Raw genomic sequence first — 24,269 nt, 5'->3', positions numbered from 1 at the left:
CAGCACAAACCACCAGTTTCCCTTATTTTCATCTTTTTTGTATGTTTCAGTTGTATTGGTTGCCAGATGTGGACGTTGCATATACTTGTGCAGTTCTAATGTTATTATTGGAGCCTTGTCTCAGCACTTTTTTTCTGTACCTCATAAGCCTATATGTATGAAGAGAAAGTCAGAATAAATTTCAATTGTTTGACATCATTTATTTTGCCTCCCTTTCCTTCACCTTGACATAACACCGGTATGAATTAATACAATACCAACAACGTCTGCTGGGAGAGGGTTACCATAGTGACGGTACCAATCACATGCTTTTGAAGCATCTCAGAAATAAAAATGAGAAATGTTGACATTATTTGACTATGAAGCAGATTTTGTCGTTATTGCTAACTATTAATAACTATTGGGTGTGTTTGGTCTCCAAAACTTAAGTGCAGAGAACTGCAAGGTGCATTTGCGTTACCGAGGCAATGGCTGCTTGTTGCCACGCAACAAAGCCCCACCTTCGCGTCCCTACGTAATCTGCGCATGCGCACGATTCAACGGGCGCCATTGAAGAGGCATCATGGCGGCGTCCACTCATAGCATGAAGTGTGTGTTAAGGAAAGCGATGACCCCGTCGTTGGTCGTCATTTTGGGAGCTACCGGTACCGGCAAGTCCAAACTGGCGATTGAAATTGGAAAACGGCTCCAGGGAGAAATCATCAGCGCCGATTCCATGCAGGTGAGAAATGTAGCAACGAGTGGAAAGTGTAGTCCACGATTCCAAGTGGTCTTTTTCAAAGTTAAAATGATTAAAAATAGCAATGCAGGAATATTAATAACATGTACTTACATAAACAAGTTGAAGTCCCTCCTTCTGGGTAAAACGGTGAATGTTTCTTCTAATAGAAGGCAAAACTCGCCATGTCGACGCTTCCATAGTGGAGAATATAGAAGGTTCTCTTTTGTCTTGTGTGTTCTATGTTGTACGTTATAACAAAATATTATCCGTGTTTGCAGAAATACGTACAATATGTAGGTTGCATTCATCCACCATTTTTAAGTTTTTTGCAGTCCCAGCCTTAGATGGATAGCTCACAGGCTACTTCCTTGTGCGTGCACAATGACGTCATGACGCGTCAGACGGACTGCACCATTTTGATCCTGGTCTGTTCCATTGCATAAATGTGACTTAAACGTAAAGTCAAAATTGTAATTATCCATGTCTTCACCAAATGTTTTCAGTTTTTTCATTTGGGTCGTCCCAAGTTTAAAGAAAATTGAAAGGGTTGCTATGCTCCAACTAGCTAGCTGGCTAATTAACCCTTTATTGAACACGTTATAGATGGAAATTAGCGCACAGTAAATAAAGCAAATAAATGCCATTTGAAACATATGAAATGTTAAATTATATTTGTGTTGCTAGATTTGGCAGGAATGACTATTATTTTAAGGTAATTATATTCATAATTGTAAATAAACGTCTATATATTTGCTGAAGCTTGTTAAATACTAGTCTCATAGATGCATATTACTCTGCTGTGGGTGTAGAGGAAATAATGAAAATCTACTATATACATTAGATTTTAAATATTTATGTTCTCTTGTACATAAAATAAAAATAAATAACCCACAATTTAATTATTACATGACAGATGAGTAAAATGAACTATATTACCTTAGTAATCATAGCCCTGTTATGACTTCACTTGCTTTCATTTGCATCTCAAACCATTTCATATCATTTCATTTACATCTCATACCAGCAGCTCCTGACATTTGGAGTGCACCTGTATTCTGACCTTTATGGTAACATGAGCTAGAGAAGCCACAATCAAGAATAGATGGTGAATGAGCATATATTGGGAAGGGGGAAAACTCAGAACATCCTATTTTTAAATGTTTAATCCCCGTATACTGTATTTCCATCCATTCATTTTCTATACCGCTTGTCTTGGAGCCTATCCCAGTATACTTTCGGATGCGAAGTGGTGCACATGCTGGACTGATTACAGGGCACATACACATTAGACAACCAATTTACACTACACTACACACAACACCAAAATAACTGACGTCTATAAGGTGTATTTATTTGTAAAAAGGCATTTTCAACAAGATATTTTATAACAGTCGTTTCCCCCTTTCCCTCCATTGTGCATATGTGTGATGATGCTCTGTCTAGGTGTGTGCGCGTTGTAGATAAGAAGCATCACGCTGGTGTCTCTGCTCTCCGTCCTTTGTCCCTCCCTCTCTGTTTAGTTCTCAAGCGCCGTTGCCACAGCAACACACAAAGATGACGAGTTCCACTTGAGTCTGGGTCACACTAGAGTGCAGCACACACTACGACACCCATAATTGTCATTAACCTACCACCTTCTAATCACCGTTACATCCCCATCATTCGCTAGTTTTGTGTGTCCTTCAGAGTGTGTGTCCTGATGGAAGGGGAGGAGGGGGGTCTTTTTGCAGTCACCTGGTACTGGGTTAACTGGGTTATGCTTATAACATTTCTGCCCAAAATATCTCAGAAGAGCAGGAGAGAAACAGTGGCCTAGTTACGTCCCAGCCCGGCGTGCCTCCCTCCACAATCCCCGGCCTTGTTGCCACCCTCCCGTTTAGCCGTGCAAGAGATGGCTGAAAAACAGCATGTGGACATGGCGCGGGCAAGGGAGCAAGTGAGAGAGACTGTTTATGTGAGAACGAGGCTGTGTGCAGGTCCGAGCTGGCCTGTGTTGTCTTTGGGATAGGAAACAGTCTGGGCTTGTTTGGGAGAAAGCAGCATTGTGCTGAGCTGGTGCATATTCAGCGTCGTGCTACGCCGGCCCGGCAGCCGATAGTGAATGGCCACTGGGAAGTGCCCATTGTCCCGTATAGAATTGGTTCCCACAGTCCCTAACACTCCTATTGTGATGCAATCACCCGCTCCCCTCCATGCCCCCTACCCACAGTCCATTGAGCATGCAGAGTGATATTATTCCCTCATTAAATGAACATGCTATCCATGGCAGGCACACACATACACACAATGTTTGGCTGTACTGTCAGTGCCAAATAGCGTAAAGCCTCCATTCTCCAAGTGGAGTCCATGGTGGGTCTTTCAGAGATATCCAGAAATTGGGGAGCAGTATGGGAAAATGTCTTTTTCACAAACCCCCCACCTCACCCCCACCTACCCATCTCTTACTGCAGCTCACACGGAGGAAGTCAGTGGAGTCGTAAATTAGGTGGTAATTCATCAAAACGCACGCACACCCACGGATGGAACTGGGTTAGTGGTGCAGTACATTAACAGCACTGCTAACATGAGGCCCCTTTTCGTGTAATCCTTGCTGACAAGTTTTTGAAAGGGTTCGTCTGTTTTGAGTTCACAAAAGAAGGAACTGAGACAATTAAAAGAATCGGCTCATATTTTCCAAATGTAGCCAAACAACACAAGAGCAGCACAGACAGAAGCTTTGGTTAAGTAAACATATTAGTAAAAATAACACAGTTAATACACACACTTATGCTAGAACATCGTGTTTTGATCTCTTGAAAACCTCCCATACATTTTCTGGCAAAGAATTGAGGATTTTGTGACTATAGTTTGCAATGGTAGCTGCACACCAATATCTTACCCATTTGTAATATTTTGCCTCAGTTGTAGGTACACTACTGCTCAAAAGTTTGGGATCACTTTCAAAATTCTTTGTTTTCCAAAGAAAAACACATTTTCATCCATTTCACAAACAATTAAAATGAATCAGATGATTTTCAAAGAACGATCTACATTTTTGCATAGAAGCCTATTATCAACAACTGTCAGTCCTCTGCATCAATCTCCTGGTATGGCTGCTAATTCAATGTAATCATTTTATAAGGCTAATAGATTATTAGAAAACCCATCTAAAAATTTAAACTAAAACTAAAATCCCTTACCACTACTCCCTTCAGAGAGCAGCACAAACTGGGTCTAACAAGGACAGAAAAACGATGCACAACTGTGCAAGAAGACAAATATCTGAGAGTGTGTAGTTTAAGACAAAGACGCCTCACAGGTCGTCACCTGGCAGCTGCACTAAATAGTAGCCATCAAACACCAGTGTCAGTATCAACATTGAAGCGGCGACTTCAGGATGCTGGACTTCATGGCAGGACTGCCAAGAAAAAGCCATATCTCAGACTGGCCAAAAAAATTTCAAAGTGATCCCAAACTTTTTAGCAGTAGTGTATGTTCAGTCATGTGGGGGAGGGGGGAGAATTGAGACATTTTGCTTGATGGTGCGGCGGTCGAGTGGTTGGCGCGCGGACCTCAAAGCTAGGAGACCAGGGCTCAATTCCACCCTCGGCCATCTCTGTGTGGAGTTTGCATGTTCTCCCCCCCGGCATGAGTGGGTTTTCTCCGTGTACTCCGGTTTCCTCCCACATTCCAAAAACATGCTAGGTTACTTGGCGACTCCAAATTGTCCATAGGTATGAATGTGAGTGTGAATGGTTGTTTGTCTATATGTGCCCTGTGGTTGGCTGGCCACCAGTCCAGGGTGTACCCCGCCTCTCGCCCGAAGACAGCTGGGATAGGCTCCAGCACCCCCCGCTACCCTCGTGAGGAAAAAGCGGCAGAAAATGAATGAATGAATGAATGAATGAATGAATGCTTGATGGTGGCCGTGTCTCTCAAAGAATCTTGTTTAAATTTTATAGACGAGGAAAAAGCGGTAGAAAATGAATTAATACTTGTCAGTCCCCTAAACATGTGCACCAAATTTTGTGGTGATTCGGCTAAACATCCTGAAGTTACACTGGGCTTTGTGAAAAATGTCAAGTCTATCCATTTTATGGGGTAATAATAATAATAATAATAGTAGCAGCACAGGCAACGCAGTAGCCAGCATGTGGGATTACTCATTTTTTCACACGCCTACTAAAAAGAAGTCATTTTCATTCATGCCTGTTGCATTTTGTGCATGAGCAGATTTGAGAGGTTGTGTGTGATGTGTTAACTAACAACATATTGTTATCATAAAATAAATGGCTTTTCTTGGCAGGGGGTGTGCCAGCATGTGTGTGGGCAGGGCGGTGGCTCGAGCAGGTCCGAGAGAGGTCAATTGAACAGGTCAAGCATGGGCCTATTGGGAGGTATTGGTGGGCGCTGACCATGTGCTTTACGCATGCATGACCTGCTGCATTTCTTTCAAAGCCATGTGAGCAGCGAGCATTCTGACAAAGGAGGTCTATTTGTCATCCTGTGTTGAATGTGTGAGAATCACACTCCGGCATGGCCGTCTTGTCATCTTCATGATTCAATAGCATGGAGCTGGAAATTAGCATGTTGTTTATAGACCAGTGTCGCCTGCTCCCAGGCACGCCGGCTGCTTATGTACGTATTAAACACATCCTAGACTTGATAGCTCACTCCTCCTCCTTCCACTCTCTCCCTCCCGCCATCACAGTCTACTGTGACTATGACCTGTCTGCGCTCTGACGTATCTGTTTGTATTGAAATGCATACACCGCCGCCTCTTACATCCCGTTTTATGATGCGTGTTCATAAGTAATCTAAACCCGTGTGGGATCAAGGGAAAACACAGAGCTTATTAATGCTTGTCGCTTTCGTGGTGTGTATGCATGTGTGTGTGGCAGCGTGAGGGTGCGGCGGCTGCTACAGTAACACAGCGAAGGAGAGGCGGATGCTCAGGAGGATGGCGAAAGAGGAGGAGGAGGGAGGATGAGGCAGGACAACGTCATAAATGATTTATTAGTCTGGCATTACTGGGCCATTCCCCGCAGAGAGTAAGAGCGAGGAGATGGAGGGATTAAATTGTTGAGGGGTGGTGCCTTGAGGAGAAAGATGCAAGTGGGGGAAGAAGAAATAATCATGTACTGCACGATGCCAACTATAAAGCCGGAGAGCTACTACCCAAGTGACTCCTTTTATGGCAAGAAAGTCCCTTGGAAGTCTTCACTGAGTACTTTGAATGGACAATAGTATAGAGACTGTATAATTTAGAGAAGTCAGTGTACAGCTTATATAGCAGTATATACACATCCATTATTGTCTACATAGCTGTTGTAAACTCATTATTCATTCATTCATTTACTACCGCTTATCCTCATGAGGGTGCTGGAGCCTATCCCAGCTGTCTTGGGGCGAGAGGCGGGGTACACCCTGGACTGGTGGCCAGCCAATCACAGGGCACATATAGACACTCACCATTCACACTCACATTCATACCTATGGACAATTTGGAGTCGCCAATTAACCTAGCATGTTTTTGGAATGTGGGAGGAAACCGGAGTACCCGAAGAAAACCCAAACATGCACTGGGAGAACATGCTAACTCCACACAGAGATGGCCGAGGATGGAATTGAACCCTGGTCTGTACAAGGTCTGTACAAGGGAGAGAGAGAGAGAGCGGCAGGAAGGACTTTGATATTAGTAGAGACTTGCCAACATTCACTCATTCATTCATTTTCTAGAGCTTATCCTCACGAGGGTTGCGGCGGGTGCTGGGGCCTATCCCAGCTGTCTTTGGGCAAGAGGCGGGGTACACCCTGGACTGGTGGCCAGCCAATCACAGGGCACATATAGACAAACAACCATTCACACTCACATTCATACTTATGGACAATTTGGAGTCGCCAATTAACCTAGCATGTTTTTGGAATGTGGGAGGATACCGGAAAGAAAGCCCACGCATGCACGGGGAGAACATGCAAACTCCACACAGAGATGACCGAGGGTGGGATTGAACCCTCGGTCATCTCTGTGTGGAGATGACAGCTGTGAGGTCTGTGCGCTAACCACTTGACCACCGTGCAACCCGTAAACTCATTATATACCACTTAATTATTTTAGCTTAAGTCAGGATTTGGAGTGAGAATTGCTGCGTTTAACTACAAGTATATTGCACTACACAGCAGCAACAGAACCAATGTTGTAATTGCAGTAACAAGTAAACTGCTCAGCCGGTATTAGCAACGCTCATTCGGTTCATTGTAAGCGACAATACGGCAAGGTTAACACACACCAACTGCTCAACATCTTAAAGCGCATACAGAGGGAGATAAAGCTGCTAATGATACGTGAAATGCAGCTAATGCCATCTTGTGGCGTTAATAACAAAAACGGCAAAGTCGTGTCATTTGACAATATGTAGCCTGGTGGCGAACTGCTGCTGTAGCTTTAATAATAATGTCAGCTGATGTTAAAGTCACATGTCTCCTCTGTCGGCCCTTTTTAAAAATACTCCCATTGTGAAGCACGTGGTGTGTGAGAGGACGGCATGAAATCAACCACATTGCAACACACCCCTGCTTGCTTTCTGTCCCTCCTCTGTCTTGTGGTTTCCTCCCGAATTGTATTTTATTTTCTCAATGAACGTTTGTCCTCTCACTCGCTCTTTCGCTTGCCCTCTGCCTGTTCGCCACGCTCTCCTTCCATCCATGTGCCGGAGGAACAGCTGTCTCGTGTGGCGCGTAAGGCTTGGTCACGCCTGGCTCACTCCTGAACCGCAAACACTAAGCTCATTGTCTCGATCCAGTTGTTCACTTGCAAAACCTGGTGCTCTTTTATCACAAAGTTTGTATTGGCAGTTTTTTTTTTTTTTTTTTAGACGAAGGAACAGAGAACGATTGGTTTCCATCAGGTTTTGTGCGTGTCAGAAAGCTGGTGGGAGAAGGGAAGGCAAAAGGAGGGGTGGTGATGGATAATGTGTGAAAATGGATAGGGAGCATCGTGTTCTCTAGAACGAGTACACAGCAATCTCCATTCCACGCTTATGTCTTTTTATTCTCCAGTCCTCCTCACTAAGTGTTTTACTTTGGAAAATAGAATAACCACTCAGACATCCATCCATTCACCAATCCATTCATTCATCCATCCATCCATCCATCCCTTCTGTGGTTGACAGTGGTGTCGTGCAGTGAATCAGTGAATAATTTATCAGGTTGGGTTGCTCTGCCCCGTCACGGCTCCACACTTCTCAGTCACATGCAAACCACACACACATGCTGCCAACAATGATCTAATAAATAACAGGCTCAGATGTATTGATTAGCCAAGCCATGATATGCTTGGTTGAGAGGTCTGTAAACCGAGACGACATTATGGATGCAATTCATTGGATTACTAAGCAGACATACCCTCGCCTATGTCAGTCACTCCCATTTTTAGATCTATGGCTATCGTCACACTTTTTTTTTCTCCTTCTCCTCAATGATGCCCTCCCGCGGTGGTATTACAGCACGGTTATTTTTATTTTGAGACTTCTTGGGTGTCTGTTGTTACATCTCTTCAGTCATTACTCAATTGTTCCTGTCTAGTCCGCTAGAGATGTTTGTCACAAATTACACAAGAATGGTCTTTTTCCTCCAAAAATAGATATCCCTAAGAAAAATGTTGCCCGAGGCTGATGCGCTAATATGTTCTGAGTCACAAAAAAGGAAGAGAAACTATTGGATGCATTTCCCGAGTCAATACAATGATTTTCCCCACATGGGCTGCAGGGGATGTTCATTGAATGCTGCTTTAGTTCTATATTAACAGCCACCTCTGTTGCAATTACAGCCTGTGAAACACCACTTCCTATGATAACTCATTTTATTACAGCCTTTTGTAATTATTGCCATACACATCCCAATACTATTACATAATCACTGACTCGTGATCTCACCCTGTTGTAAAACAAAGGTGCAGCATTATATCATTACAATTTAATAAGAACTTGTGTATTTTTTTTTTTCATTTTAACATGCTTCAACAACAATGAAATCCAATATGGAAACTGACTGCACAGTCCACAAAACACTGCCTAAAATGTAGTTTTAAGTGCAAAAATATCTTGTACAAGTATTTTTCAAAGGAAGGAATGTTCTGTACTCCTGTTTCAATGCCAGTGTGTATCCCCCGCCGTGGATTTATGCCGTAACAAAGGTTTTAGTGGATGTAAGTCAACTGTTTCATAGTTGTCATTCGTAGACGGCAAACTAGTTGAGACTGAATTAGCAGCCCCGCTTCAGGTTGCTAATTAATGCATTTTTATGTGAGCCTTTGTTCCCCGTCGGAGAAGCATGCATGTGTTCTCAGGGCAGGTGGTGTGCAGGTTAAGTGGCGAGACACTGGATCTGGAGGCCATCTTTTGACACCTCAGCAAAAAGACGGAAAGTCCAAACCACAGTGACTCTCATTCATTATGCAGCAGCTACAAATGTACTGAGAACTGCAGTGTCGTCTCTCTTTCCTGTCAGTTTGCAGCGACGTAAAAGCACAGCAGGGGTCTGTACCGCCCCCGTGCTGTGCGCTCCCATAATAGAGTTGAAGTCACTGTCCTATTGGGTTGACTTGTGTCCAAGAAATATACCACAACAGGTAAATCGGACAAAAGGATTGATCTCTTTAGCTGATTAAACAAGGCCACTATGGAAAGACTGAAGGTCTCGAAGCCTCCTTTCAAAACACACCGGGGTGTGAGAGGGAAAATTGTGACGGACCTTTCACACCCAGCTGTCACATAGCCGCAGGGAGGGCCCCCACCACCCCGCCTGACTGTATGACGTAAAGTGGACAGAGGTGGTCTGTATCACATGGAGAGCCGCTTCACTTTGGCACGTGGGCACCTTGGACTGCTGTACACTCACCGCAAACATTCATATTGATTACATCTACGTCAAATCTAATCACTTATCCTATCTTCTCCTCCTCCAGGTGTACCAGGGTCTTGACATCATCACCAACAAGGTGACGGTTGAGGAGCATTCCCAGTGCAGGCATCACATGATCAGCTTCGTGGACCCTTTGGTTAGCAACTACACTGTGGTGGACTTCAGGAACAAAGCTGTGACTCTAATATCCTTTCCTGGAAGTACAAGCATGCAAGGAAGAGTGGTCTCCCATAATAGCCCACAAGTTACTCCCACCTCTGCCACCTCTTTGATTAAGAGGTGTTTTCCAAAGAGGGGAATTTTTAGTCGATTCTTCTAATTGGCTATTTTGTGTTTCTCGAGTGCAATAAAAAGTGGAGGTGTCTGCAGAAGCCAGCTGTCACACAGATGTGAAGAGAGGAGGCCATAACTGGAGATGGTATTATTAGAAAAAAGGACACACAAACACACAAGGCGCTCTCCACTTACACACCCACTCACTCGTGTGACGAGGGGATACTGGAGCTCCAAGAATAGGCTCAACCTGCTGAGAGGAGAGCGATATGGAGAAGAGAGTACAAACAGATTAGAGGTGGAGGACAAGATGGTAAGCCTGCAATGTGGAAGGATGGAGTGTATAGAGGAGCTGCATATGTGTGTGAAAATGAAAGACACGCAAGGCGGCGGCCGTAATAACACATCATCATCTATCAAGCCGTCACTCAACAGGCCGTTTCCTTCTGCGTCCTCGATTATCGCTCTTAGGCTCGCAACCCTGCCCCACTCGCAAGCCCGCTGACTATAGCTGACTGCGCTTTATCTTGTTGGAGTGTTTATTTAATCAGAGGAGGGTGCATGCCATGAAGAAAGACAGAGGGAAGATGAGAGAAAGGAAAAATGAGACATGACTACTACTTTTTCATGTTCTTTTTCAGTATTGACACTTTGTCATGTCTGCTGGCCACAGCCATTAATCAACAAATCAACATCATTCAATATTGTAAAATGACCAACATAATCGGTTTGAGCCCTGCTGGCATCCACTAATTATTTAAATGAACATTTTTTTGGGGGGGGGTATTCCTTAACGCCGTCCAACATTGACGACATGCATAACCGAAACAAACTGCCAATCATTGTCGGAGGCACCAACTACTACATTGAGTCCCTGCTGTGGCGAGTGCTATTGGACGCTGGGGTGAGTATATAGCATAGTATACCTTAGACCTACTTGTATCCTAATTGTGTTTGGATGCATAATTAATGCCAAGCTAAGATGGTAATGGTTTAATTTCTTTTGAACATGCATCAGATTATAATTGTCAAGCTTATTAAATCCTACCCCTCCATCTGGTACTTTTACAATCAGTAACTGTTACATTTGTTCACTTCCTGCTTTCCTAATATAAGTTTTTTTTACTTTATTATATTCATTCATAGGCGGCACGGCGGTCGAGTGGTGAGCGTGCAGACCTCACAGCTAGGAGACCAGGGTTCAATTCCACCCTCGGCCATCTCTGTGTGGAGTTTGCATGTTCTCCCCGTGCATGCGTGGGTTTTCTCCGGGTACTCCGGTTTCCTCCCACATTCCAAAAACATGCTAGGTTAATTGGCCACTCCAAATTGTCCATAGGTATGAATGTGAGTGTGAATGGTTGTTTGTCTATATGTGCCCTGTGATTGGCTGGCGACCAGTCCAGGGTGTACCCCGCCTCTCGCCCGAAGACAGCTGGGATAGTCTCCAGCACCCCCCGCAACCCTCGTGAGGAAAAGCGGTGGAAAATGAATGAATGAATATTATGATATGCAAACTCCACACAGAGATGGCCGAGGGTGGAATTGAACCCTGGTCTCCTAGCTGTGAGGTCTGCGCGCTCACCACTCGATCGCCGTGCCGCCCTACTTTATTTTATTATTTTTTTTCTTTTTTGTATTATTTTTATTTATTTATTTATTTTTTGTCACGTACCGAAGTACGAGGTGATATGACCATACTATGACATAATGTGTACCATAGTAACTGTCATGTGTTATCATGTTTCCTGTTGTCGCCGTCCAGAAGGAGAGTTCAGCAGATGGAGACACGGACAGGAAGCTGGAACTGGAGAAACTGGGAGAAGTTGAATTACATAAGCGACTCCTGGAAGTGGACCCCAAAATGGCTGCTATGTTGCACCCCAATGACAAGCGCAAAATTGCCAGGTAATGCACGTCTTGCGTTTGCAATTGTCTCATTATCGGAGACTATTGCTATCAGAAGTGATGATATGTAATGTTATTAAGATGTAGGGCTGTTAAAGTTTGAGTCTCTCACACACACACGCACACACCCACACACGCTTCTTGAGGAGTTGCAGTTTGTGCGCTTGGGTCTTTTGTGCATGCAGGTTAGGTTACCCTGCTCCTCTCCGCGACAGGTATCATCTTTTCCTTGTTACTAAAGAGTACATTCTGGCTGGAGAGTCACACTTGCATTTGAATCTGGATGGCTCAAGCTTGTTCACGTGTATTCATGTTGGAATCCTTCTTTGTTGCATATGTTCATTATTCATGATAGGCAGTATTGTGTTTTATTTAGCCTCTCTGCTCTATAGAAGCCTGCAGGTCTATGAAGAAACGGGCGTTCCTCACAGCTCCTGGCTGGAGGAGCAGCGAGGCCAGCGGGGAGGGAATGACCTTGGGGGCCCGCTGAGATACCCAGACCCTTGCATCTTTTGGCTCCACGCTGACATGGACGGTACGGGTCACTGCTTAAGACATGTCCTATTTTATTGTAATCCTCCTTATATATTTTTTGCTGTTCGCCAGTGCTGGACAAGAGGCTGGATGCCCGTGTAGATGAGATGTTGTCCGTTGGGCTGATAGAGGAGCTGCAAGACTTCCATGCACGCTTCAATCAGAAGAAAGTCCAGAATGACAGGTGAGAAGATCACTGCAAAAAAAAGCGCGGCGTTTTGAAATGCCACCAATTAAAAACTGAGCACCGGTAACCTGACGTGATGTCAGTTTATGACAAATTATCATGCATGACATTATGTTTGCAGTACAGACTCCACTAAATTGAGTGGATTTACTTTGTCATACTCCAACGCATACCACAACTTTTTGTACCAAACCTTCCTAAATTCTCCCAGCAAAATGCTCTTACAATTTGGTGAGTGGGTTCAGGGTCTGTGCAGCGAGGTCAAGATCACACGATTCCCATCTCCTCTTGAAAATTAATGATCCAGCACCACGGATCTCCTCTTCTCCTTGAACGCAACACCACAGCCAGATCAGCCAAGCAACTACCCATTATTTATTCCCTCCTTTCAGTCTGACAGGTCACTGTACACGACTGGAGCTCCAGTTCAGACAAAGGCTACTGTGTTTGTGGTTATTTATTTAGGACGCCATGATTAATAGATATGCCTTTTATTAAAACTACCGATGGAGGCTTGGGATTGGTAGCAGTGGGTCAGAGTTGTTGTGTGTCCATGGAGTTGATGCATGTGCGGGACAGTTCTCTGGAAGCTGCCTCATCCCATCGTCTCCGCAGCCCTCCACTGTACCATAGCCCTATCAGCAATATGATCAGCCAAGCACTTTACTTTCCCCCTGCCATCCCTCCCTTCCTCCCCCCTGTCTGCGACTGTCCCCGGCTGGCTGCTACAGCCAGACATCAAGGTCAAATCTCTCTCTCCTGTCCTCTTGTCGTTCCTTTTCACCCTCCATTGACTCTACATTTCCTGTGCACTGTCGCTATTCTCAGATTTCTGTCTCGGCCCTGCACACAACTGCACATTTATTCTGTCTGTTTCCTCCTCCTTATTTGAGTTTCACATGGATGAATCAAACCGGATTATTCCAGTGTTTGTTTCCTTGATGTATAAATTAGATTTGACTGCTATTCTTGCGCTTCGGATCACTTGCTGAGAATTTGTGGAGCTCTTAGAAGCATTGCAAAGGTACAGCATTAGCTCACATACAGTAGACCAGGATGTTGTTCTGTGTGTGAGGATAACCAGCTGGCTTCTGGACGCGCCACCCGTGGGTCACCGTGCCACTGTCGCTCAGTGTTCGAATGTCATTGTGTCCCCCGAAGGACCTCTCGTCTGCTCAGGCTGATATTCTTTGCTCAGGGAGAAGAGGAAAAACGAGACAGAGGAGGGGATAGTGAAATTACGGCTGTCTAGAAAGGTCATGATGGTAACTTTATTACCTCCACCAAGGAGGTTCCTCTGTCATCACTGTGGAATTGTCTCTTTATTATGCATTAGTTTTATGTGTAACCTTCCAGATACATTTTTGAGGTGGGTTTCACACATCAATGAGTTACTATACCATAATGGGCAAAGCAAGAAAAAAAATCATATTACAGTGCTGTCAAATATTGTGTGATTTTACAAATATTACAGCTAAAAAGAAAATAAATTATTGGAAAAATATTACAAAAATAAAGTATTATTTAAGGGTTTTTTTTTTGGGGGGGGGGAGTCAAAATAATTTTTAACAAATGTGATATTGCAAACCGGTTCGTTCTTTTGGGATTTAAATATATATATTTTTTTTATAGTTGTGTGTGTGTGTGTGTGTGTATATATATATATATATATATATATATATATGTATGTATGTGCAGATATAGATATATATTTCTTTTCCCTTTTTTTTTTTTTTACAATTAAAATTGTTTTCGTGGGGGATACTTTTTTGTACAATTCTGGATACATTTGCTTGCTTAGTTAACAAGGAAACCAGTTGAGATTATTTTGCTAGTCGTTGATGTAGGAATTAAACTTAGCCTTAGCCTTGGTTGAGGTCTGCCTACTTCACCCTGCTCCCTTTTCTTGTCAGCCAGAACTACCAGCACGGGATATTCCAGTCCATTGGTTTTAAAGAGTTCCATGACTACCTGACGGCGCCTGAAAGCACCAGTCATCAGGAGAGAGATGTGCTGCGAAACAAAGGTCGGCAAAGATTCTTAACTGAGCAAACCTATGCAAGGATGCTCCTACGTGTTTAGTGAGACCTCCTCCGATTCTCTAACCTCACTTCAGGTGTGGAATCTTTAAAGATGGCTACCAGGCGCTACGCTCGCAAGCAGAACAAGTGGGTCCGCAACCGCTTCCTTCAACGTAAGTTCTCCTCTGACCTCATGTTTGTATTTGTACAGTACACATGTTTAGCAATCAGCACTCTCATCACCCAGATGAGGTTTACACGCTTGGACATTAGACTCACTCTAAGCCTCTCACAGCATAGTGTGTGTGTGTGTGTGTGTGTGTGAGTGAATGTGTGTTCATTCATATTAGCGCTGCAGCCTCCGAGCTCTTTATTTAGATTTTCCTGTGCAAATCCCACTAAATGGAAGCTTCATCCTGTTTGTGTGTAGCTTTTAAATTATAGTTTAAATATTCCTCTCACTTCTAAGAAGTTTTAGGAGTTATTTGGCTAGTCTTTCATCCTCCAGAGCTGCTTTAAAAGAATATTCACAGCAAACTTGATACTTTTATGTATTTTCATATTTAGTCAATAACATAAAAAAGCCTTGTCGAGACTAATGTGAAGCAGAAAGGGGGTTCAGGCTGTGTATTGGTTGCAAAACCTTGGCGTGTCTGTTGCTTAGAACAACGGCACGAATGGAATGAGCCCTTTTGTCAGCCGCCATGCAGTTATAAAAACCTAAAACATGAGAAGAACTGTTATAAATCTTTTATGCATGAATTCTTGCGTTTTCTATGGCCCTCAGGCCCCTTGATGGGAAAAAGGTTCCCCACCCCTGATATAGGGATACAGTTTTTAAATCCATTCCTTCAGGTTGAACTTTTGAATGCTGTTTCCCAGCACTGGGTCCCTAGTGGCATCAAATACACAGAAACCAGCTTGCTTGGTTGGTTACCTGCCACAGTCAGCGACACTGAAGACTGGATAAACGCACCTCCTTCTGCCAAAATCAACTCTCTGCTTTGGTGTGTGTGTTCATTTCCCATCCTTATGGCAAGCAAACATAAAGGCCGGGTGTGTTCTTGTGGTACAAGGCGGTAGAACCAGTGTGCTTCTACCAGTGGCATACCCTGAAGTAACCCAGCCGCCTAATCCTGTTAGACCCAAAAGGCTTAAGCCATGCCATGCTCTCAACCTCAATACTGCTCTCTGTCTCTCTCGTTCTGGAAGCGCCTGAACACACCATATGGCCTCAGCCACATGCGTGTGACATACGCTGTAATCTGTCTGAACTGGCTCTTGTTACATGCATGTGTTGTTGATTGTGGCTGGACTGTCCACTTCTGCAAAACCATGAAGTCTGTAGGCCCCACTCGCACTTGCTACATATTTTGGTTGTAGTTCCTGAAGTTCACTCATACGTTCCACTATATGACAGCAGCCAATATGGCATGAAAATCCAACAACAAATGACACAAGATGTATACAGGGTTTGTAAGGGTTAAGTAAATCCTCCAATTCCACTGTAAAAGTGTTGCATTAGCACAGCATGACATTTGGCCACCAGTTCAGTGCAATCAAGACAGAAGCAGCTTTTTTTTTTTTGCCTTTTTTGGAAAAGTATCCATGGTCGCATTACTGTATGATGTTGTGAGTAAAATATTTCCAGAGAAAGCAACCCAAGGTGACACATTTTCCACATTACAGGTTTCGTTTATGTTCCAAGAATGATAATCCCACTTGTTGATATGGTTTGCATCATTTTCTTTAAAAGTTATTGCCATTAAAGTGTCACTTTTCACCCCATTTTCTTGCTGTAACCCCCCTATACACACACACACATACACAGGGATGCTGGCCGCCCTTGTCTGAGCAGGCTAATCTCCTGAAGCATTACGGAGCCGCCGGGAATTTGCCCCGACCACACAGACTCGGGCAGCAGGGTCAGCGAGGGCTACACACACACAGACCAACCCAAGCGTGGAGACACCAGTGGGTCAAAGGCAAGTGGGAATGACAAAACGCAGCAAAAGTAGGTTACACAACTTAGTGAAAAAGTTAGTGTACTAACCAAAATACGCACTGGATGCCTGGGGGAAAAAAAAAAGTACAAGCTACTTTTACAGTTGAGTGTTCAAGCTTTGCTGGGCACCCGGTGTCTTAATTATACGGTTGCCACGCTCGCTGAGCAGATTTACACACCAGGTCAACCAGCTCAAATTAAATAATGGCCCCATGTGGGTGTATTGCATAATATGTGTATGTGTGTTGATAAGGGTACATTTAATGAGTCGACTTAATTATCTGTAATGAATGATTAGAATTTTTAGGCGCAATCATTAAATGAAACCCTCCGTGACCTCAGGAATCTTTTTCTTTTAATTCCTAAGGGATTTGCAAGCCCACGCATTGTTGTCGTAACCCCAGGTGTATTTTGGCGAGGGCCTCGTGAGCGTTAAGTAACGCCGGTGTCCTTTTGCGTAAAAGCGAGCGAGGGATAAAGGGAGGCGGGAGACACATAAGACAGCTGTGTGGATGGAGAGCTTGGGTCGGGAAACGTAATGTGATCCAGGGGTGGCAACAACAGGTGCAGGCCGCAAGTTTACACCCTTGAAGCTAGCATGCATGCACACACATACACAGGAAGAGGAGAAAAAACACCTTTTTCAGGCAAAGCGGTCTCCATAGAGACGTGATGAGGAAGTGGATGCATCCAGCCGCATGAATATATTATTCATACGGTATCTCACAAAAGTGAATACACGCCTCACATTTTAATTACAGTATCTTCTCAAGGGACAATATCATAATATATTTTCGAAACACAAGCTTTTATTGTCAAAATAGCTAACAACACATTCATTTTCTACCGCTTTTTCCTCACGAGGGTCGCAGGGGTGCTGGAGCCTATCCCAGCTGTCTTTGGGTCAGAGGTGGGGTACACCCTGGACTGGTGGCCAGCCAATCACAGGGCACATATAGACAAACAACCATTCACACTCACACCTATGGACAATTTGGAGTGGCCAATTAACCTAGCATGTTTTTGGAATGTGGGAGGAAACCGGAGTACCCGGAGAAAACCCACGCATGCACGGGGAGAACATGCAAACTCCACACAGAGATGGCCGAGGGTGGAATTGAACCCTGGTCTCCTCGCTGTGAGGTCTGCGTGCTAACCACTCGACCGCCGTGCTGCCGCTAACAACACAAGTGAAGATAATTCAACTCAAGCATGGTGGTGGGAGTGTTGTGCTGCATGAGTGCTGCCAGCACCGGGGAGCTGCGGTTCATTGAAGGGAAGCACAGATTCCAACATGTGCTGTGACATTCTGATTGGGAAATTGTTTTTTTTTTTGGAACATGATAGCATGAAGATGATGGAGTGGTCAAGTGCATCTCCGTACCTGAACCCAATCATCGTCAAGCAGAAGAATGGAAGGTGGAGGGGAGCGTCTAACATCCAACATCACCACCACCACCATAGGATTCCAGTAACAACCTGTGCAGCTCTGGTGAAATCCTTGCCCAAGAGGATTAAGGCAGTGCTGGATAACCATGGGCCCTCAAGGAACTCCATACCACTTCCATGCTTGACTGCCGGCACCACAATCTTGCCAAAATGGTTGCTGTCAGAACACACACTCCTAATTGCAGAAATCAGTATGGGTTGGCTTCCGAAAGCATTGGTGTCCATTAGCTCGCTCAAAAGTAAACAGGAGACAAAATAAAGAACCTCAGTGGACAAAAAGTGGAAGAGGAACAAGAGGAAAGAGGAAGGAGGTTGTGAACGGCAGCATCTGTTGTTGTAGCGTAAATGACAACCAGAGAGGCGCAGCTGGCCATTGACTTTTTTTTTTTTTTTTTTTTAAATGTGCGCTCTCTGCAAACAAGTCGACAAATGACTCCTGGCGTGCTCGTTGCAACAGGTGGACTACTGTTTCAACACGGGCGAGCAGCTGCACGGCGCCTGCGATGTAACTTTCCTTTTTATGTGAGCCAGCCCTTGTGTGGTTCTTATCGCCGCCATACAGGGCTGCTTTGCAGAGTTGGATTTCAGCAACATGAATAGACGGTCCTTCTATCAAGCATGTGGTGCTCACTATTTACTCTTCATTAAATCACCAGCAAGGATGCATGTATTGTAGGTATGCCAGGTGACGCTCTCTCTCTCTCTCTCCTCCGCCACCTGCCTGCTATTGTGTCCTCATGAACACGAGATTCTCACCTGTACCCGTGACGCGCCGGCCTTTTTGGACCACACCCGCCGTACACCCTAAAGTTACAGTGGGTGCTTTGTAGAGCAATGTGAGAAATTTCAAGTTTGTTTTTTTTTTTTAATTTGGGCAAATATATGAAACATTACAGTGCATTTCTTACATCAATCTAAATATAACTTTCCATTATTTACATTTGTATTCAGCTATCTGTTATTATTATCATTGTGCATCGTTCATTCATTCATTCAATTTTCTACAGCTTTTCCTCACAAGCCTCACGGGGGGTGCTAAAGCCTATCCCAGCTGTCTTCGGGCGAGAAGCGGGGTACACCCTGGACTGGTCGCCAGCCAATCACAGCATTGTAATATTATTATTGTTATTATCATGATTGTTATAATCTTTATCATTATTACCATCATTATAATCATCATTAATATTACCATTTCCATCATTATAGTTAACAATCATTCCTTCATTTTCTACCGCTTTTTCCTCACGAGGGTCGCAGGGGTGCTGGAGCCTATCCCAGCTGTCTTTGGGCGAGAGGCGGGGTACACCCTGGACTGGTGGCCAGCCAATCACAGGGCACATATAGACAAACAACCATTCACACTCACATTCATACCTATGGACAATTTGGAGTGGCCAATTAACCTAGCATGTTTTTGGAATGTGGGAGGAAACCGGAGTACCCGGAGAAAACCCACGCATGCACGGGGAGAACATGCAAATTCCACACAGAATTGCCCGAGGGTGGAATTGAACCCTGGTCTCCTGGCTGTGAGGTCTGCGCGCTAACCACTCGCCCGCCGTGCCGCCCTTATAGTTAACAATTTTTTGATTTTTTTTTATTATTATTTAATTTTACAGACTTCATTGCTTCTTGTAGTTTTCTGAAATCAGCAGTATTTTTGCTTTTATTGTCAATTTATTAGCCCACTTTTTTGTAACATTTACATATAATTTTCTGGATTGCATGTGTCTAATCTTGGGCATTAAACAAGAACTTGAGACTGTGTCTGGACAGGTGACAAAACCCAAACATCAGTTTCTTCTTGTTAAGCCCGACCAGAGGTTTTTAGACGTGCTTTTTAGTTTGTGTGTGTGAGTGTCTAGTGTTGTGCATTAAAAAGCAAGGTTTTAGGTCTGTGCTCAAACCGATGACCAGCTCCAGCCCCAGTCTTCACTTGCTGTGCCTAATCTGGGTTGTTTGTTTGCAAGTTAATCTGATTCATGGGCTTTAGTAATATTGCAAACATGTGGTGTATTTGTCAGAAAAATAATAGCACGGGCAAAACTTCAGGCGTGCATGTTTTGACAAAATTTCACACTTTTGTGTGCGGCCGTTAAGGACTAGAAGATGTTCACTGCACTTCATTATGTGTGTGAGAAATGGATTAGGCCATAATGGAGGTGGCTAACAGTACCTTACATTATGATGATGATTCATTTAAAGGTGTGTGAGCTTTTTTCATACTAAGTGTGAAGAATTGGCTTCATTCCTGTTTGTAAACATATCTAGCTTGCAGGTGTACATCCTTAAAGGTCACCTTCACTACACGCATTCTACTCCATTTTCAGTGTATCTGCATGACTTCAGTCAATACAGGGTAGTGGCTGTGGATGCAGACAGGCAAGCTGGGCGGGGGACCAGTGATGTTGTTCAGTGCTGAAGCTCAGCTCAGCCCAGGCCCAGCTTGGAGACTTGCTGACCAACGCAAAATGGTCACACGGGGTGGAACTGTTGGAGGCAGAGAGAGAGAGAGAGAGCGAGAGAGAGAGCGGAAGACTTGATGGCAAGAGAGAGACATTATCGAGCTGATGTGAGTCAGCAGGTTGACGGTGCTTCAGGGTGCGGCACCACAACAACATCACTGCTACTGGAAATGTTGCCAATAATGCACAGTGGCACCCTGCTTATAATCCATAACGGCCTTCTTGAAACACCTTGCTCATTTCCTAATAGGCTGTCAGATAATTGGCCACACGTTTGATATTATAGCACCTCATATTGGTAATCAAACCCATCGTTTTGCTGTGATGGACGTGGTGCATTTTTATGATGCACAATTGATCAGTGCTGTGCGGATGTTTATGTGAACGCCATAAATCAACTTGGTGCATCCTTGAAAAGGCGGACACTGTTGGGTTGGCCTTGCAGGATGCATAATGTGTGCTAGATTGACCCGTCTGTGTGTGTGTGTGTGTGCATGTAGGACCTGGAGACAGCGTGCCAGCAGTCTACGGCCTGGATGTGACGGATGTGGCAAGATGGGAGGAGACGGTGCTGAACCCTGCACTGCAGATACTGGACAGTCTCTGCAAGGTGTGGCCTTTCTTTCTGCTTGTGTCAATTGGCAACACATTCTCTTTTTCTAACATTCTAACATTTTGCTTTAACCCAGGGGTCTCAAACTCAATTTACCTGGGGGCCACCGGAGCTAGGTTCTGGGTGAAGCCGGGCCGCATCAGGTTTTAAAAAAACAAAAAAAAAAACAACTATTTATTAAAAACTGAAAAAAAAATCAATTAAAAAAAACTATCTTCAATGCTTTTGCTTCTGCTATACCCTACACTTTTTCAGTACTTTGGTTCCGGTTTTCCACACCAAAATATCTGATAAAACATTCCACTGTTCTCAAATATCTTAATTTTTATTTTTCTATACACAAAATAAGATAAAAAAATAAACAAATTAAGAATAAAGACAATAAATCAATCAATCAGTAATCAATAAGTAAAATAATAAAACAGCAAATAAGAAAAACGTAAGAAACCACATACAGTTGGTAGAGAAATTATTTTTTTCAGATTCAATTGTACAGTATTAAGAGTTATTTAACCTTTAACATGAACATTAATGAAACTTAATAATTTGACCCAATTAGCAAGTTAGCATCGTCCTCAGTTCCATCTGGGAGCAGCGTCGTAACTTTAACAACATGTTTGATGAGATGCTTTATCTTGACGTGTATTTTCCCTTTTATTTCAAATCATTTCCTGCATTTATTTGTACCCAGCGTCATAAACCTTTAGCTTCATTGCTAATCCAAAGCAAAACAGGGCGGGGTTGTTGTTTTATATAATACATAATAAAATACATTTAATATATATTATATATTTAATAAAATAAAACTAAAATAAATATCTAAATATATATCAAAATATAGAATTTTTGTATTGTTAAAAAATATTAAACACAAAGATCTTTAGATTTTTTTAAATTTCAGTGGAAATGTCCATATTTTGGATATAAACACTTACAATCCAATTATCTATTGTTGACTTACTTCAGCCTCCTGATTGGATAAAATGGCCATTTTGTTTTTTAAAAATAAATTCCAACCTTTCTATCCCAACTTCAGTTGTGTTTATTTTTCCATAGCATGAAGAGCCCACTATTCCACCAATCAGAGTGCAGGGGGTGGAGCCTGTAAACAAACGCAGCCGGCATACCTGCGACCTGTGCGACAAAGTGATCATCGGGGACCTGGAGTGGGCCGGTAAGGCTGTCAACCCGCATCCCACACACCACACACACACCACTAGCTTGCTGGCTAGCTACTCCGTGTTGTGTTTACAAATTTTTCCGACACGCCCGCGACACATTTTCTTTGTCTTGAGGACGTCACGTGTAGCTCTCTACCTGCAGCTCACCTCAAGTCTAAGAAGCATCACTTCCACGTGAGGAAGAAGAGGAAGAACGACGCTGAAAGTGACGGGTCTCAAAGCAACGCTTCATCTCCCATATCGGATGTAGAGCCGCGTACAAACGGCTCTGCTTTCTCACAGGACACCCACACAACACACTAGGAAGCTGCTGTGACATTTACAAAGGTCCACAGGCTGTCATCTACTAAGTTTTGCACCACATGGTCGCACGAGGACTTTTTTTTTTTTGCTTCCTGCGGAACTATATGTCAAACATTTATGTGTGATGACAGACTAATTTTACGATGATAATGATGACGAGAGGTTCTTTTGGACATTTACTCAAACGGGTACAAAGGGCCTTTTGTAACCAGTACACCAAGGAAGATCATACGCTGTATGGACAAAAGTATGAGGAGATGCAGCCATTGTGCCTGAAAATGCAAGACACTAAGGAGGCTTTTTTTCCGTTTTGGGGCAAAAGGTTGTAACCAGTACACCAAGGAAGATCATCCACTATTGGACAAAAGTGCTGGAACACATGACCATTGCAACTGGAAGTGGAAGAAAACACTGTCATTTGGATCAAAAGGCAACACAATCATGTCTAAGGGGACTAAGGACTTTTGTGACCTGTTCACCAAACCAAAGTGGAAGAACATGTGGCAAGAAGACCGTACGTAGGATTTTTTTCATCCGTTCACTAAAGATCATACACTATATGGACAAAAGTAATGGGATTTATGACCATTGCACGCGGACATAGAATATTCTAGATGAACTTTTGGGACACTTTTTATGGCCTTGTGGAGCAAAGGTGAAGACAGTATGAGAATCTCTTATTTATAATTATGAGGACAAAAGTATTGGGATGCTTGGCCGTTACTCCTGCTACTACTTTTATTACTACTACTACTACTACTGTGATCGTCTTTTCATTGCACCAAATTTGAATCTCTCTTTTGGGGATAATCATCAAAACAAGTGGACTGTGTGTGAAGGAAGACATTTCTAGAACACTATATGGACAAAAGTATCGGGACATCTTGGAGTTTCCCGCCTGGTTGGGGGCAATTATGGGTTCATTTCCATCCCTGCATTCATTCAGACAAACATTTGTGAGATCAATTTTGTGGTTTTTTGGATGGGAAACAGATCAGGTCCTTTCCCAAACTGTTCCTACAAATTTAGAAGTGTGGAATTGTCCAAAATGACAGAATTAGGAAGAACTAATGGAGGAGCATCTCGCTACTTTGTTAAATAACGTGCCTTATTGCCTTAGTAATCTTCCCATGTCACCCTGCACTTTAATTGGATTTAATAAATATTTGGACATTTCATGGCACCACTGATGTTTCCAACATGAACAACATAAGCTCCTTGGCAGAGCGGTAACCAGCCTTTCACTTGCCGTACGCCTTTATTGCCTTTTGTGCTATAACGACCCGCCTTGAGAGTGGCCTTTGTCTCCCTGTGGAAGTCAGCTGAGCTCTGATGCTGGAGTAGCGAGTCAAATCTGCCAGGAGAGGAGTGTGTTTTCCCAGCGCTGATTGCAGCTTCTTTGTTTATCCAGCGGCACCGCTGCTGTGAAAGCACTTACACAATACCTGGCGACCACCCAGAGGGGCCTCATTTTCACGCTCTCTCACATCACCTGCATCCTCCCCTGCCCATCCTGAAGAACCATATTCCCGGCTCGCAGCGTCCCATCACCTTGCACTTCTGAGACGCTCTGACAGCGTGGGGTCACTTGTTGTGACCTCATCCACATGACTGCAAATATCCCCCGCTGTAAATAAGCATGCGTGTCCCACTTTGATAAACTGGGTCAGGCCTCAAGCTTACTGGGGGCTTACCAGTACAGTACAGG

At 43.7% G+C, this 24,269-nt stretch overlaps 1 protein-coding gene across 2 annotated transcripts; it reads left to right on the top strand.

Annotated features, from left to right (window-relative positions):
* The first annotated feature begins 545 nt into the window (after positions 1-545).
* trit1 (tRNA isopentenyltransferase 1) lies at positions 546-23,254 on the top strand. Of its 2 annotated transcripts, none has more exons than XM_078792065.1 (11): positions 546-721; positions 9,666-9,808; positions 10,703-10,799; positions 11,664-11,803; positions 12,196-12,338; positions 12,410-12,521; positions 14,438-14,550; positions 14,641-14,718; positions 20,965-21,074; positions 22,134-22,251; positions 22,401-23,254. In XM_078792065.1, exons 1-11 carry the CDS (start codon positions 563-565, stop codon positions 22,559-22,561), a joined length of 1,374 nt encoding a protein of 457 aa, XP_078648191.1. In that variant the 5' UTR covers positions 546-562; the 3' UTR covers positions 22,562-23,254. The 2 variants fall into 2 exon arrangements, with proteins under 2 accessions (XP_078648191.1, XP_078648190.1); XM_078792064.1 differs by having other exon boundaries at positions 11,661-11,803.
* The last annotated feature ends 1,015 nt before the right edge of the window (positions 23,255-24,269 follow it).

This window comes from Doryrhamphus excisus, linkage group LG7, assembly GCF_037039965.1.
Source record: "Doryrhamphus excisus strain RoL-2023G ecotype Guam linkage group LG7, RoL_Dexc_Guam_v1.1, whole genome shotgun sequence".
Taxonomy (NCBI): domain Eukaryota; kingdom Metazoa; phylum Chordata; class Actinopteri; order Syngnathiformes; family Syngnathidae; genus Doryrhamphus; species Doryrhamphus excisus.
The sequence above is the reverse complement of the archived record's forward strand: the minus strand, read 5'-3'. Positions and strand labels throughout refer to the sequence as shown.